General features: G+C 38.5%; 1 protein-coding gene across 2 annotated transcripts in view; it reads right to left on the minus strand.

Annotated features, from left to right (window-relative positions):
- Positions 1–16,075, minus strand: part of UBQLN1 (ubiquilin 1) — a 67,214-nt gene that overhangs the window by 10,210 nt on the left and 40,929 nt on the right. For both annotated transcript variants that reach the window (XM_049896892.1, XM_049896891.1), the window contains exons 2-6: positions 15,816–15,967; positions 11,758–11,873; positions 5,822–6,084; positions 5,209–5,367; positions 4,376–4,610 (exon numbers count right to left, since the gene is read on the minus strand). In XM_049896892.1, coding sequence (XP_049752849.1) covers positions 4,376–4,610; positions 5,209–5,367; positions 5,822–6,084; positions 11,758–11,873; positions 15,816–15,967 — 925 coding nt within the window. The remainder of the gene's footprint in view (positions 1–4,375; positions 4,611–5,208; positions 5,368–5,821; positions 6,085–11,757; positions 11,874–15,815; positions 15,968–16,075) is intronic.

The following is a 16,075-nucleotide window of genomic DNA, read 5'->3' on the forward strand; positions in this document are numbered from 1 at the left end:
TTCTGCCTTTGGAGCCTTAAAGAATGTCGGTATACGTGCAGCCCAACCCCCCTTCCCTGTGCAGACAAGAGAGACCCAGGGAGGTACTTTGTCATGAGACACACTCATGACAGTACAGAGATTAGATTACCAGACCTCTTATTATTCGTTGCTCTGTAGAGAATAAAGTAAAGAATATAACCTCATGGGACCGTGGACACATATGCAGTTGGATACTGCCCGAATAACTTATGTGGCACATTACTGTAGCTGGAACAGAGCCTGTACGTGGCTCTGATTGCTTCACACTGTTGACAGGTGAACCACAAATCTCAGACTCACTTAAAACTCTACAGTGTTTCAAGCGTTATGTGTATTGCGTGTACCACGTTATTGTCTTCCTATTTTACCAGGGCATACATAGATCAATCATGTCAGAACAAGATAAAAAAGAGAAGTAGAGTATGAATCTCGCACATTTCAGGCACAGTGCAATTTATATCAAATGAATTGGCAAAACAAATGTGATTATGCAATGACACTATAAAACAAAATAGAACACCCAAACCATCGCCATCGAGCCAATTCCAACTCACAGCAACACTATGCTATAGGACAAGGTAGAGCTGCTCCACAGTATATCTTTACAAAAGCAGACTGCCACAACTTTCTCCACAGAGTGGCCGGTGAGTCTGAACTGACAACTTTCCAGTTAGCAGCCAAGGGCTTAACCACTGTGCTACCAGGGCTCCTCCAGTGACACTACAGCTGTGCTAAAAGAATACAAGATATGTCAACAGTGCCTGACTAAGCACTCATCACAATATTCCCAACTTACATGAAAGCAACAGTCAGAAAAATTAGAAAATTCGAAGTGAAATACCTCATCACAGCCAAATTTCTTCATAAAAACAAAAAAAAAGATAACAAGGCTGCAATCAAAGTTAAATTTCTAAGTGGCTTATTGGTTAGCTAGGCAAAGAAAACCATGCATCATGATTAGCATGATTAAATCATGTTTGATTGCAGCAGCGAATAAAACGTATCCAGATAAAATAAACTTGTTACTAGCTTTTCAGGGAGCACACTTGCTCACAGAGTTAAAAACACTGGATGCAACGTCAATATTCAATTAAAAAACAATGCAAATTATTTTGAGTGGTTTTCTGGGTTCTTGATGAACATACAAATGTTACTGAAACTGCTCACTTACAATGTCAAGATTGAACTGAAAAACTGGCCTCTATAAATAGCATAGAACAACTGCAGGAGAGACTGTTTTCAAAGAATCTGAGAAAAAACTAATTCAGTACAACCTGAAGCAGAATCTGCTAAGATGTGATGGTGGTAAAAATATGTGTGGAACAGAAAAAAAGATCAGTTAAACCAATTTACAAAGGTTGTACAACTATATGCTATTTAAAGACTATGGTTGTTTATCATTTTATGTAACAGCTGGTACTCTGTGGAAAATATCTGAATCTATGTTACTGACCAGTAGTAATATCAACAGTCAGTTCCATGGATTTTTGTTATAAACAGCTCTGTCAAAAGCTCAATATCCTGACCTGCCTAACTTTAGCAGATAAAATTTTATTGCAATTTTCTCAGCTAAGGGCCAAGATGGAAATTTTTTGAATGAACAGCATTACCTAATCATCATTTTCAAACAATCAATGACTTTGGAAAATAGTTTCTGCTAGAGTCTTGGTAAGGTTTCTTAATGAATCCAACCAAAAATTACAAGGCAAAACAGCATTTACATGTGAAACGTACTATGGCAAAGTTGACTCAACAACAGCTAGTATTATTTGAGTAACAAGCGATGTCAAGATGCTTTATACAATTTCCATACTGTCAAAAGTTAAATAAAACAAGATCTCCACTCCCACACAAATCTGCAGTGGATATATTTTTCTAGCCCAAACTACAGTTCCTCCAGCATTTTTTCAGATCTCAATGCAAGGGCAAACAGAAATTTCATATTTCAAAATTTATTTAATGTGCAATTGAGGGGCTACCACCTAGCCTTCAACTGGAAGTGATTAATCTGAAATGTAATAACATGCTAAAAGTAAAATGCAAAACAATTTCATAATAGAATTCTATAAATGCCCTCCAAGCACTGAATATGCTCAATTAAAACCATGAGTACACAGCTGTGTCAAAAGACATTTTCAAAGATGAAATAAGTAAAATCTCACTACGTAACAGCATTAACAGAAGAACATTTACCATCAGTTTTGATTACACGAAACACTGTGAGAGCTCCAATTAAGCAAAATGTTTTCAAAAAAAGAATTCCATTTCTCTCACTAGCAGGTACGTCTGCCAGAATATTGTACTCAATTATTTTTAATTACATCAACAAAAAAGTTTGTGGAAATTTACTTTCTCTTGTAATACTTTTTATTTTGTCTCCTGGCCCACAAACCCTAAAATATTTATTACCTAATCCTTTATAGAAAACTTTGCTGATCCCTGCTCTAAGATTTTTCTCACCTTCTAGAGGGATTATAGGGTCAAATGAGTTGGAATCAACTTGACAGCAACGAGTTTGGTTTTAGTTCGACAGCAACTGCTTACAGGGCAAAAAAGAGTCACAGATTTCAAATATATGTTTATGTATGTACGTGTACGTGTGTGTATATATATATGATGCATACGTGTATGTATCAAACCTCAAAGAGATAAGTAACAATCATAATAAAACCAGAAACCAGCTGCTGTTGAGTTGATTCCAACTAGTGGTGACCCCATGTGTTGTCGGAGTAGAGCTGAGCTCCACAGGGTTTTCAAGGGCTAATTTTCTGGAAGTAGACCATTAGGCCTTTCTTCCAAGGTGCCTCTGGGTGGACTTCTTTCAGTTAGCAACAGAGTATGTTAACCATTTGCAGCATCCAGAGACTCCAAACAATCACACTAATGTTTGAATATGCTGACAATATGATAGGCTAGCACAGTAAGTTCATTTTTGCTGTTTGTTTTCCTTTGATGGAAACATTAACATGAAATGTTACTGTATCAACAGTTAAAAAAATAATACCCTACTAGCTAGGAAATCTTTGTTGTCTGCCCTATGACCTTTAAGATGGGAATAAAGCATCTCTCTCTTAAGATTGTTAATAATAACCAAATAAGTAGTAAGAAGAATACAGAACTGTTTTTCTTTATTAGAAATGGTCTTATAGGCAGTCCCCAGGTTTTGAATGTACAACCCATAGTACGAAATAACACCGATAAAGCCTATTATATTAAAAACTCAAGGTACACACAATGGTCCCTAATAAACAGGCCTACTTTACAATGCACATCAAAACATTATTATTATTACTGTATTATTATGTTAAAGATGTTTCAGTGTACCTGGAGGTGTTTCTTTAAAGTTTTTTATGCACAGAAAGGTACATTATGTATTAAGACAACCATTTAGCTGATGTTAGATACAAACCCTACTAACTGTTCTGACTAAGTACAAATTCGACTTAAAGGTAGGCTTAGGAACGGAACTCACTCATAATTCGGGAACTGCCTGTACTTCAGTTTTTATAAAACCTGTACCCAGAAACCTCACGACATCTACTGTACCCTATAAAAGAAAATATACCACTTTGTCCATCGATTACTTTTCCCATTCTGAATTCTTCTCTCAGCAAATAATTTTAAAATTCCTCATCTATCACTTCATCTTTCCACTTCCTCTGCCAAGACACAGGCATCTTTTAAAATATGTCCAGACCCTCTCATCTTTCATTTCTTCCTATTTATATACTAAATATTAGGACTAAAATAGTCACTCTGGCTACTACTGATCTTCGACCTAATTCATAGGTAAAACATCAGCCATGTAAATATCTGATTAGTTGGGAAAAGGACACCCATTTATTAAGTCTAATTTACAGGGAAAAAAAAAAAAAGGATCCACGAGCTCTGCGGTGAAGATCTGGGAATCTGGTTTTTAACCAACTTGGCAGGTGATCTGATACAGCCAGTTTAGCCCTGGTGTCGTGACTGGTGTTTGAGAATCCACTGACCCAGAATTCAAAGCCAAACCAAAGCCAGGAAAGGTACTCTAGTAACAGCTACACGGGGGATGATATGTTCCCTCTGCATCTCAGTTTCCCTACTGCTGAGATGAGACCACCACCCTCCTCTCCTCACATCATAAAAACACAAAACTACCTCTGGAAATCTTCAGTGACCCTTTACACTATAGTGCACACACGTGGAAACCCTAATCATCACATATTTAAAGTTTGCTTAAAAAAAAAAAAAATTGCAATGTGAAAGGCACTTAACCCCCCATACACAAACATAGAGAAAACAGTGTAAGAAATGTTCTCATTATTCACACAAATGAGAACAACAAAGAAAAAAAAGTGAGTTATGAACATACCTCCTACTCCAGGCCCCACACTGGGTGCAGCAGTACTCTGCCCAGCAGTGCCACTGGCAGTACTGCCACCGGCGCCACTCACGGTGCTAGCAGTGCCACTGGAAGCTGATGAGCTCTGGGAAGCCTGCGGAGCCCATGGATTGGGTAACGGATCTCTATTTTCTGTACGGGAAGGCTGACTACCTTCACCTGAGGATGGACTGCTCACTAAGGAAGCAAATGGATTACCACCAAACTGTAAAGAAAGATACAAAAATCAAAGAATAAGCTTTTGTTTTAAGTAACTGACAAGAAACTTTTCTTCCCCATGAAAAATATTCCCAAATAAAAGCGCCCCTCTGTTATGAATTCTGTCCTCCAAAAATAGGTGTTGGAGTCCTGAGCCCTGTACCCGTGAATGTAATCCTATTTGGAAATAAGTCCTTTGTTACGTAAGTAAGACCATATCAGCATAGGGTGTGTTCTCTAATCATTTCTAAGTGATATAAAGAGCAGCACAGACACAGAGGCACATAAGCACAAAGTGTGAGAGGCGGGGGGAGCAGATGCCAAGTGAACATCATCAATAAACTGAGAAATGCCAGGGCTACAGAAGCTGAGACAAGGATGTTCCCCCAGAGTCAACAAAGAGAGAGCCTTCCCCTAGAACCAGTGTTCTGAATTTGGACTTCTAGTCTCCTAAACTATGAAAAAATAAACTTGTTCTTTAAAACCACCCACTTGTGGTATTTCTGTTACAGTAGCACTAGATAACTAAGACACCCTCAACCACACACACATTTGTGTTATAAAAGGAGCTAGCCCTCAGCCCAAGCCTTGCAGTAGTGTCTGACCTGTTCTTGCGCAGCACTCAGCATCGGCTCTTGGATATCAGTGTACATACGCCGTAAGGCATTGTATCCCCCTGGGATGCTTTCCAGGTTGCTCAAGGCTCGGTCCTGGTTTCTCATCATTTCCTGCATCATTGCTGGATTCCTGGCAAGTTCCAGTGTCTAAGATGATTTCAATAAAAAAGCACTGAAATACGCATGAATTACCTTTTACAAAGTTTCTAATCCCATGAATTAGCAAAGTCTTCAATATTTAAATCAAAAACTTATTTTAAATAATTCCTGTAGGATTTCACTTCAAAAAGTAAGCTAACAGTCAAATAATATCGAGTAACAAGGAAGGAAGTACTCTGAGTGGATGCTCATCTCCTGAATTAAATTCTTTTTTTGTTTCTTCAATCTACAAATTAAACTGTTTGCAAACATCTTAAAATGCAGCAGAGAATTCAGCATTCAAACTATAGTCCAAATTAGAGCTTTGGTGACTTTCCTAAACAAAAATCAGAATTTCTCTCTTTAGCCTAGCCATAGGTCAAGCTCTTTAACCGTAGGAAATTAAATAAGAAATCACCATATAATTTCTTAGTTAAATGAATTAAAAGAACTTTCCACATACTTGTCTCATTATATCTGGATTATTCAGCATGTGACTGATTTCTGGATTTCTCTGTATCAACTGCTGCATTTGTGGATTGGCCATAATTAACTGCCTCATCAGGTCAGGATTTGACAGCATGCTCTGGACAAAGGGATTTTCCATGATCTGGACCATCATTTCAGGGTTGGACATAAGTTGCCGCTGCATTTGGCTCTGTAGTTCAGAGAAGTTGGACGTATTCAAACCCAAGCTACTCAGACCTGCAAGCCCTCCAAGGCCACCTAAAAAGATAAGGGAGCAAAGACACATAAGTGAAAGTCAGAAATTATTAACATGACCAGACTAAAATACAAAGATACAAAAATATTAATTGACAGACCAGACTTAATGGTCTGACTGAGACTAGAAGGACCCCAGTGGTCATGGCCCCCAGACCTTCTGTTGGCCCAGGACAGGAACCATTCCCGAGGCCAACTCTTCAGACACGGATTAGACTAGACAATGGGTTGGAGAGGGATGCTGGTGAGGAGTGAGCTTCTTGGATTAGGTGGACACTTGAGACTCTGTTGGCATCTCCTGCCTGGAGGGGAGATGAGAGGGTGGAGGGGGTTAGAAGCTGGCAAAACGGACACGAAAAGAGAGAGTGGAGGGAGAGAGCAGGCTGTCTCATTAGGGGGAGAGTAATAGGGAGTATGTAGCAAGGTGTATATAAGTTTTTGTGTGAGAGACTGACTTGATTTGTAAACTTTCACTTAAAGCACAATAAAAATTATTTTAAAAAATATTAATTGAATCTATATTCCATTATAGGAAACCATTTGAAAACAAAAATAGAATTCCTATTACTTTCATAAATACATGTTTAATTCCTTTATAAATCAAATTAGCCAAAAACTTACTCACTTTGATAACTAAGTTTATATAATAAAATGGCCAACTAAATATACTTTCACATGCCACCTAAAGAAAAAAGGAATAAAAACTACGTATTTGGACTATACTTCTAACGGTAGAATTCACCTATAAGCTCTGGTTAGGACAGAGCTGCTACCAATCAAAGGGAGAGAAAATACATTTTTCTTTGGAGGAATTAAATCATGGAGAAACCTAACAGATCCAAAAGGAAGATTAAGCTCTTATCACAAAATGTTCACTTTCTTAAAATTACATGCATTCATTCCTCACTTACTGGACACCGTCTATACCTATGTCAGGGACTTCATTATATGCTGTCAATAAGAGAAACAGTTACTACCATTAGAACTCAATCTAGTGGGAAAGACAGACAAGGGAAAAAAAATGCCTACATGGATGTGAATAAGTACTTTATTAAAGATATTCACAAGGTATTATGACAGTATAGTGGTGTATGTGGGAGGGCTGCTTTCCCAAGAACAAACGGCAGTTAAAGAGTAAGTTGATGAAAAGTAGAGAGTTAAGAGGGAATTTAAAACCAAGCACAACAAACATCATTTGAAGAAAGGGGGCGGGGGGGGGCAGACAAATTTACTGAGGCACATTTTTGCCAATTCAACTTTTTACAAGTGTAATTTATTGAAAGCAACTACCATTTTTCACGCAAATAACGCACACATTGTATGTTTTTTCTGCCAACCTTGCAACCCCCTCATGCATTATTTTCCTAGGTACACTATGTGCATTATGTGTGTGGGCGTGTTATGTATGAAAAAATTCAGTACATTAATCAGCTGCGCAACTCTATTCTTAATGCCATTTTGCCATCACCATAAATCGAAATTCAGTACTCCGTAAGCAATAACTTTCCCTTTCCCCTTCCCTCCCACCCTTGGTAATCACTAATAAACTCTGAATGTCTTCATGGTCCATCCATACTGTAGCATGTATCCAGACTTCATTTCTTACTGGTAGAGTAGTATTCTATTGTATGTATGTACTGCATTTTGTTTATCCATTCATCCACTGATCTACATTTAAGCTGTTCCCACCTCTTGCCTATTGTGAATAGTACTTGCAATGAACACTGGTGTATAAGTCTCTTTTTGAGTCTCTGCTTTCACGTCTTTTGGGTATGTACCAGGAGTGGAACCACTAGGTCATATAGTAGTTCTATTTTTAGTTCTCTGAGGAACTGCCACACTGTTTTCCACAACAGCTCTACCATTTTGCTTTCCCACCAGCAATGGATAATTGCTCCAATTCCCTCACATCCTCACCAACATTTGTTATTTTCTAGGGTTTTGTTTTTTTTTTTTTTTAGCCATCCTAGTAGGAGTGAAATGGTGTCTCATTGTGGTTTTGATTTACAGCTCTCTTACAGCTGATGACACTGAGGATCTTTTCATGTGTTTGATGTCTATCTGAATGTCCTCTTTGGGTAAGTATCTATTCAAGTTCTTTGCCTATTTTACATATATTTTCATTATTAGATTATCAGATATATGGTTTCCAAAGATATTCTTCCAGGCAGTAGCTTATCTTTTCACCTTTTTGGTAAAGTCTTTTGATGAACAAAAGTTTTTAATTTTATTAGGTCCCATTTATCTATTTTGTCTTTTGCTGTCTGTGCTTTTGCTCCTATATTCGATAATCCATTGTTAAAAGCTAGGCTCAACAGCCTTGTCCTGCATTTTCTTCCAAGAATTTTATGGTTTTAGTTCTCCCACATTTAGGTCCTGAACCTATTTTGAATTTGTCTTTGTGTATGATGTGAGGCATGGATCCTGGTTCATTTTTCTGCACATGGAAATCCAATTCCCAACACCATTTATTGAAGAACTCTTCTGTACCCATCAAATGGACTTAGCACCCTTGTCAAAAATCCACTGACCATAGACGTGTGGGTTTATTTCTGGATTCTCAATTCTATACTGAAGCACTCTTGAACTGCAAAAAGTTCAGTATGACTGGTATGGCAGATATGGTGCTCACTAAACATTCCACGCCCCCCGCCCCCTCCCCCGCAAAAAACCCCCCGCTGCCGTCGAATCGATTCTGACTCATAGCAACCCTAAATGGGAGAGCAGAACTGCCCCACAGAGTTTCCAAGGAGTGCCTGGTGGATCTGAACTGCCAGCTTTTTGGTTAGCAGCCATAGGACTTAACCACTACACCATCAGGGTTTCCAATGTACAGCTTTATGTTTTCTAGCCTTTTGCTGTTGGGCAGGGTCACAGGACTAGCCACAGCCAAAGGACTGTACGAAATGACGTGTGTCACTTCTTGCCAAAAAAAAAAGAAGATCCAATTGAGATCCTTTAGCTATCTCTTCTGCCATGTTGCCAGTTATGCAGCTCCAAGATAGCAGAATTCCATTAGCTTGAGCCCTGAGGGAGACTATGTAGATGGGGCCTCACTAACCAGTGTACAAAATATAGAATGAGAGTTCTACAGCAAGAAACTAAGCTTCGTTGTAATAAGCCACTAAGTTCGGGGGTTATCTATTACCACAGGATAGCCTATCCTTATTAATATATCTGTTGAGATGTGATAAGAAGTAAGGACAGACAGGCAAAGGCTACATGACAAAGAGCCTTGAAAGATTTTAAGCACAACAGTCATTTGTTCTTATTCTAACAGCACTGTGAAAATGAACCAGAGCAAACATGACATGAGAAAAGTTGAGGGCCTGAATCTAGTGAACAGCAATGGTTAATAACTGTATGGGGCAGGAAAAAAGAAAGGTTATCATCAAGAGACTTAGTGGGGAGAGGTAGTGATTTGAGGAGAAAGATGATAGTTTTTGAATTTGACTGTTTTCTGTTCTTGTTTGTTCCCTGAGAAGAAACATACAGGTTAAAGTACTTAAGAGAACATCAGGTGATATCTCAGCGTTGAATACAAGACAAGAGTTCAGAAGTGGTGTGGGTTGAGGTATAGATTTCAGAGTCACAAGGATACAGAAGTATTTAGGATAGTATCACTCAAAAGCAAACAATACAAACACAAGGCAGGAAGAAAAGAAACCCACAACAGGGGAGAAAAAATTCATCAGGAAATTAACCAGGGCCAAACAGTATCATGGGATTTGAACAAAATTTCAAGCAGAGATTGTTAAGCATTAACAGAGAGTGATTTAAAATCTGAGTTGCTGTCAGTTACTGATGAGTTGATTCCAACTCATGGTAGCCTAATGTATGTCAGAATAGAACTGCATTCCACAAGGTTTTCATGGCAATGATTTTTCGGAAGCAGATTGTCAGGCCTCTCCTTATCCCAGAATCGCTCTTCCTCTTTTCATCATGCAAGTTTGGGGGCTCCAGATAATTGGGTTTACGTGCAATGAATCAACATGAGCCCTAGGACACCGAAGGCGAAGCCCTCTGTAGAGGAGACAGTGTGGAAGCCCCAGAAGTGGACCTCAGCAATTATCCAGTCCAGCCCAGTGCTGCACAGCTGGGAAACTGGAGGTCCAGAAAAGTTGGTAATTGGCCTAGGATTATAGGTTGGCAGATATTCTCTCATTTCTCACTTCTCTTTCTTTCCGGATGGAAACAAAGAAGTAAACGAGCCAATCGCTCTAGAGTCGATTCCAACTCAAAGCACCCCCATGCATGTCAGAGTAGAACTGTGCTTCACAGGGTTTTCAATGGCTGATCCATTGGAATAACAGTAGTTTTGGCTGATGCAGAAGGAGATCCTTAGCCACTAGGCTTCCTCCCGAGTCCCAGTCCTTCTATACGTGTTCAGGACAGTTAGAAAATCACTTCAGCAGTCTGATCATTTTATAAATGACAGCATTATATTCAGAGGGCTAGCTCATGATCTACAATTAGCTCATCTCCCTCAGATTCAATTACATGGCGATTACATCAGGCATAATGTACACTACCACCTCTTTCATTACTAAAGACAGAATGTGTTTAAATGTACATATAAGCTAACGAAGCACACCTGTATTCCCAACAGCTTCATTACCTACAGTTATAGACGTAACCTACAGTAGTAGTATAGACATTTGGGGGGTTTTTGTTAAAGTATCTTAATATTTTATTCTTGTCATTTTACCCAGAATTACTTTGGGGGGCAGTTCTTTTTCATCGCTATGCAGAACCTGCACATAGACCAAGAGGCAGTGGTTCCAAAAGAACAAAGGCATGGTTTAAAATTGGGAAAAGTGTGTATCAGGGTTGTATCCTTTCACCATGTTTACTCGATCTGTATGCTAATAATCAGAGAAACTATATGAAGAACTCAGCATCAGGACTGGAGGAAGACTCATCAACAATCTGCAATATGCAGATGACACAACTTTGCTTGATGAAAGTGAAAAGGACTTGAAACACTTACTGATGAAGATCCGTACAGATTACACCTCTACATAAGAAAACAAAATCCTCACAACTGGAGCAATAAGCAACATCATCACAAATGGAGAAAAGACTGACGTTGTCAAAGATTTCATTTTACTTAGATTCACAATCAATGCCTATGGAAGAAGCAGTCAAGAAATCAAATAACATATTGCACTGGGCATATGTGTCACAAAAGACCTCTTTAAAGTGTTAAAAAGCCAAGATGTCACTTTGAGGACTAAGGTGCACCTGACCCAAGCCATGATGTTTTCAATGGCCTCATATGCATGTGAAAGCTGGACAGTGAATAAGGAAGACTGAAGAACTGACACCTTTGAAATGTGGTAGTGGCAAAAAATACTGAATATACAATCAAGAACAAAGAAATCTGTCTTGGAAGAAATACAGCCAAAATGCGCCTCAGAGACAAGGATGGTTAGACTTCATCTCGTGTACTTTGGATATGTTATCAAGAGGACCAGTCCCTGGAGAAGGAAATCATGCTTGGTAAAGCAGAGGGTCAACAAAAAAGACGACAACCCTCAAAAGAGGAAATCACACAGTGGGTGCAACGATGGGCTCAAACACAGCAACAACTGTGAAGATGGCACAGGACTGAGCAGCAATTCATTCTGTTGCAGACAGGGTTGCTGTGAGTCAGCAATGACTAAAGGCACTTACCTAAACCAAAAGGGCTGCTGGTGGCAGAACCAGATGTGGAGTTACTACTAGGAGCTGATGATGTGGTAGCATTGCTTCCAGTGGTACTTGTTTGCTGAGCTGAATGATCCTGAGGCCTAAGTAAAATAAGTAAATCGCAGTGTAAACAGTGGAGCTAATTATTTTTAAAAGAACTTCTGAAATCCTAATACACAGAAATAAAGTGTAAGTTTTCAGACCAACTCAAATTATCATAAATACTGAGATAACTAAGCAAAAGGAACATAAATATAAAAAATATATATATTTAAACCTTTCAAAATAAAAAATATACTATGATTAGCCCTACTCCTTTAAAATAATATACATACGTATTCCATTAATGTCAATCATATTGATTATTTAAGAGAGGCAAACAGATGACCTCAAGAAAAAGAATAAATGACACAGTTACATTCACAAAACTTAACTACACAAATTTCTTTTTATTTATTCCCTTCTAGTTTTTGAGAGGTGAGGAGCAGTGTTATTCAAACCTTTGAAATTGTTAAAAAATAAAAATTAAAAACAAAGAGAGATCCCCTCTGGTACAAAACAGATACAGAGACCAATGGAACAGAACTGAGACTCCAGATGAGCAGCTAATATTTGTCAAAGGCCCAAAATGTGTTACATGCGAAAAGGATGGTCTCTTTTAACAAATGGTGCTGGCATAACTGGATATCCATCTGTAAAAAATGAAACAAGACCCATACCTCACACCATGTACAAACACTAACTCAAAATGGATCAAAGACCAAAATATAAAATCTAAAACAATAAAGATCATGGAAGAAAAAATAGAGACAATGCTAGGAGCCCCAATAAAAACGAAACCTGCTGTCATCAAGTCAATACTGTCTCATAGCGACCCTACTGGACAGAGCAGAAGTGTCCCACAGGGTTTCCAAGGAGCAGCTTGGTGGATTCAAACTGCCAACCTTTTGGTTAGCTGCCGAGCACTTAACCACTGGGCCACCAGGGCTCCAGGAGCCCCAATACATGGCATAAACAGAATACGAACCGTAACAGTGCACAAGCACCAGAAGATAAACTAGATTTAACTGGGAGCACCTAAAAATCAAACACTCATGCTCATCCAAAGACTTCACCAAAAGAGTAAAAAGATAACCTAGAGACTGGGAAAAAATTTGGCTACGATAAGGGTCTAATCTCTAAAATCTATAAGATACTCTAAAACCTCAACAACAAAAAGACAACCCAATTAAAACATGGGCAAAGGATTTGAACAGAGACTTCACCAAGGAAGACACTGAGACAGCAAACAGATGTATGAGGAAATGCTTGCGATCATTAGCCATTAGAGAAATGTAAGTCAAAACTACAATGAGATACCATCTCACTTCAACATCGCTAGCACTAACCCAAAAAACACAAAATAATAAATGTTGGAGAGGTTGTAGGAGACTAAAACACTTACACACTGCTTATGGGAATGTAAAATGGTACAACCACTTTGAAAATCGATCTGGCACGTCCTTAAAAAGCTAGAAATACAACTACCATATGATCCAGCAATCCCACTCCTTGGAATATACCCTAGAGAAATAAGTGCTATCACACAGATATATGAACACCCATGTTCACTGCAGCACTGTTCACAATAGCAAAAAGATGGAAACAACCTAGGTGGCCATCAACAGACGAATGGATTAGCAAATTATGGTACATTCGCACAATGGAACACTACACAATGAAAAAGAACACTGATGAATCCATGAAATACAACATGGATGAAACTGGAAGGCACTACTCCGAGTGAAGTTAGTCACAAAAGGACAAATATTGTATGAGACCACTATTATAAGAACTCAAGAAAAGGCTGAAACACAGAAGAAAACATTCTTTGATGGTTACGAGGGTGGAGAGTAGAATTCACTAACTAGATAGTACACAAGAATTATCTTCGGTGACAGGAAGGACAACAAACAATACAGGAGAAGTAAGCACAACTGGACTAAACCAGAAGCTAAGAACTTTCCTGAATATAACCAAACACTTGGAGGGACAGAGTAGCTGGGGCTGAGGTCTGCAGAACCATGGTTTTGGGGACATCTAGGTCAACTGGCTTAACAAAGTTTTTTAAGAAAATGTTCTGCATCCCACTGTAGTGAACGGCGTCCGGGGTCTTAATACCTTGCGAGTGCCCATCATGATACATCAATTGGTCCCAAACCACTTGTAGCAATGGACAATTAAAAGCACCAAAGACACAAGGAAAGTATTAGCCCAAGAGACAAACAGGCCACAGAAACCAGAGATTCCATCAGCCTGAGAGCAGAAAAACTAGATGGTGCCCGGCTACCACCAATGACCACCCCCTGACAGGGAACACGACAGAGAGTCCCTGATGGAGCAGGAGGAATGCAGGGAACGGAACTCAAATTCATGTAAACAGACCAGACTTAATGGTCTGACTAAGACTGTAGGAACCCTCAACTCAAAGCCATGGCCCCCGGACACTCTGCTAACCCAGAACTAAAACCATCTCCAAAGACCACTCTTCAAACAAAGATTAGACTGGCCTATAAAACGTAAAATAACACTCGTGAATAGCGTGTTTAGTTCAAGCAGATACAGGAGACCAAATGGGCAGCTCCTGTCCGGAGGCAGGATGAGAATGCAGGAAGGGACGGGAGCTGGTTAGATGGACATGGGAAACCCAGGGTGGAAAAGGGGAATGTGCTGCCACATTATAGGAATTGCAACTAGTGTCACATAACAATATGTGCCTAAACTTTTGTGTGAGAAATTAACTTGAGCTATAAAACTTTCACCTAAAGATTAAAATAAAAGAAAGATCCCTCACCGAAAGAAGGCTGAGAAACCAATACAAGTAATAACTGATTACTACTTAATATTATCTTGAGTAAAAACATAAATGAGACTTTACTAGAAAACCCTTCCATCTGATATCTGCCTGTTAAAAAGTTTTGAATCTCACTCATTGATTCTAAGATATTTTTTCATGTTAACATCTCTGAAATCACGATCTGTCTTAGAACTGCTGACGGCAAGGTGTCAATTGTGACGTCTGCACACATGTCATCTTAGCTGTGTGACTTCCAATGAGTGACTGAGTGCATTGTTACACCATAAATGTTGAGTTTAATTACCACATAAAGGGTCTTCAGAAAACTTAAACCATTAACTGGCACTAAACTGGCATTATTCAACGTCAGGGAAGCAAATATTTGCTGTTGGGGGAATACATGCAATAACAACTTGCAGAATGGGTTATCAATGGCTTGGAAGAAAGTCCTGTGGAAAATAGGGTAGCACTCTGAAGAAATGCTGCACCAGTGCTCTTGTTGGTACAGATACAGTATGGAAAAATATGGACATTGATGACTAAGTAAAAATTCTGATGATTAAGTCAAAAGTCAGATTGTGAATGTGAAACAGTTTTAGGACCAATTTATTTCACTTATATTTCCCGTTGAATGTATGTACAAGAGTGGTAACAATTAAAAAAAAAATTCACATCCAAAAACGTCTAAGAACTCTTTGCCTCAGTGTATAAAACAAAAATTTTAGGTGATAAGGAAATGTATCAGTTTAATGGGAAATACTCTTTCTTTGTCATACACAAAAGTGCCTTTAAAAAACACAAGGGTGGCTTATATTTAATGAAATATGATTACTGATTTGTGGTTTGCCGAAGAGATCAATTTCCCCTGATCTCTGTCCAAAACTTTCCCCAAAACAAAAAGCATAGCTAAAAATGTATTAATTTCCTTATTCTGTAATTCAAGTAATTTAGATATAATGGCTAAATACTAATGAACCTTCTAAAATATTAAATGGTTGTCTGACAAACATGTAAGCATTAACACTATAGAATCACACTGGTTTTTATTAAACAATTTGTTATCAAGAACATCAAAGAAATGGATTGCAATACGTTTAAACATCAATAACAGCGTAAAGCAGTCATTTAAAGATTAACGGTGGTCATTTTAAAAACAGAAACAAATGTTTTTTCACAGTTTAAAGTTATGTGTCTTTTAAAAACATACCTGTTTTGTGTTTTGATGACAAGGTGAACAGTAAGTCCATCATGAATTCCATGCTGACTCAAAGTATCTTGATCTTTTAAAATTTTTCCCGCAAATATCAACACAAGTTGGTCGGTGTGTGATTTGAAACGTTTAGAGATTTCTTCCTTGAACTAAATAAAATAAATATGCATTACAGGTGTTTTCATGGCATCAAGCTACTAGAATTATCTCAGAGAGGCCATTCCACAGATACTACAATTCAAGAAATGTAAAGATAC

The sequence above is a fragment of the Elephas maximus genome, chromosome 9 (genome assembly GCF_024166365.1).
Source record: "Elephas maximus indicus isolate mEleMax1 chromosome 9, mEleMax1 primary haplotype, whole genome shotgun sequence".
Lineage (NCBI taxonomy): Eukaryota > Metazoa > Chordata > Mammalia > Proboscidea > Elephantidae > Elephas > Elephas maximus.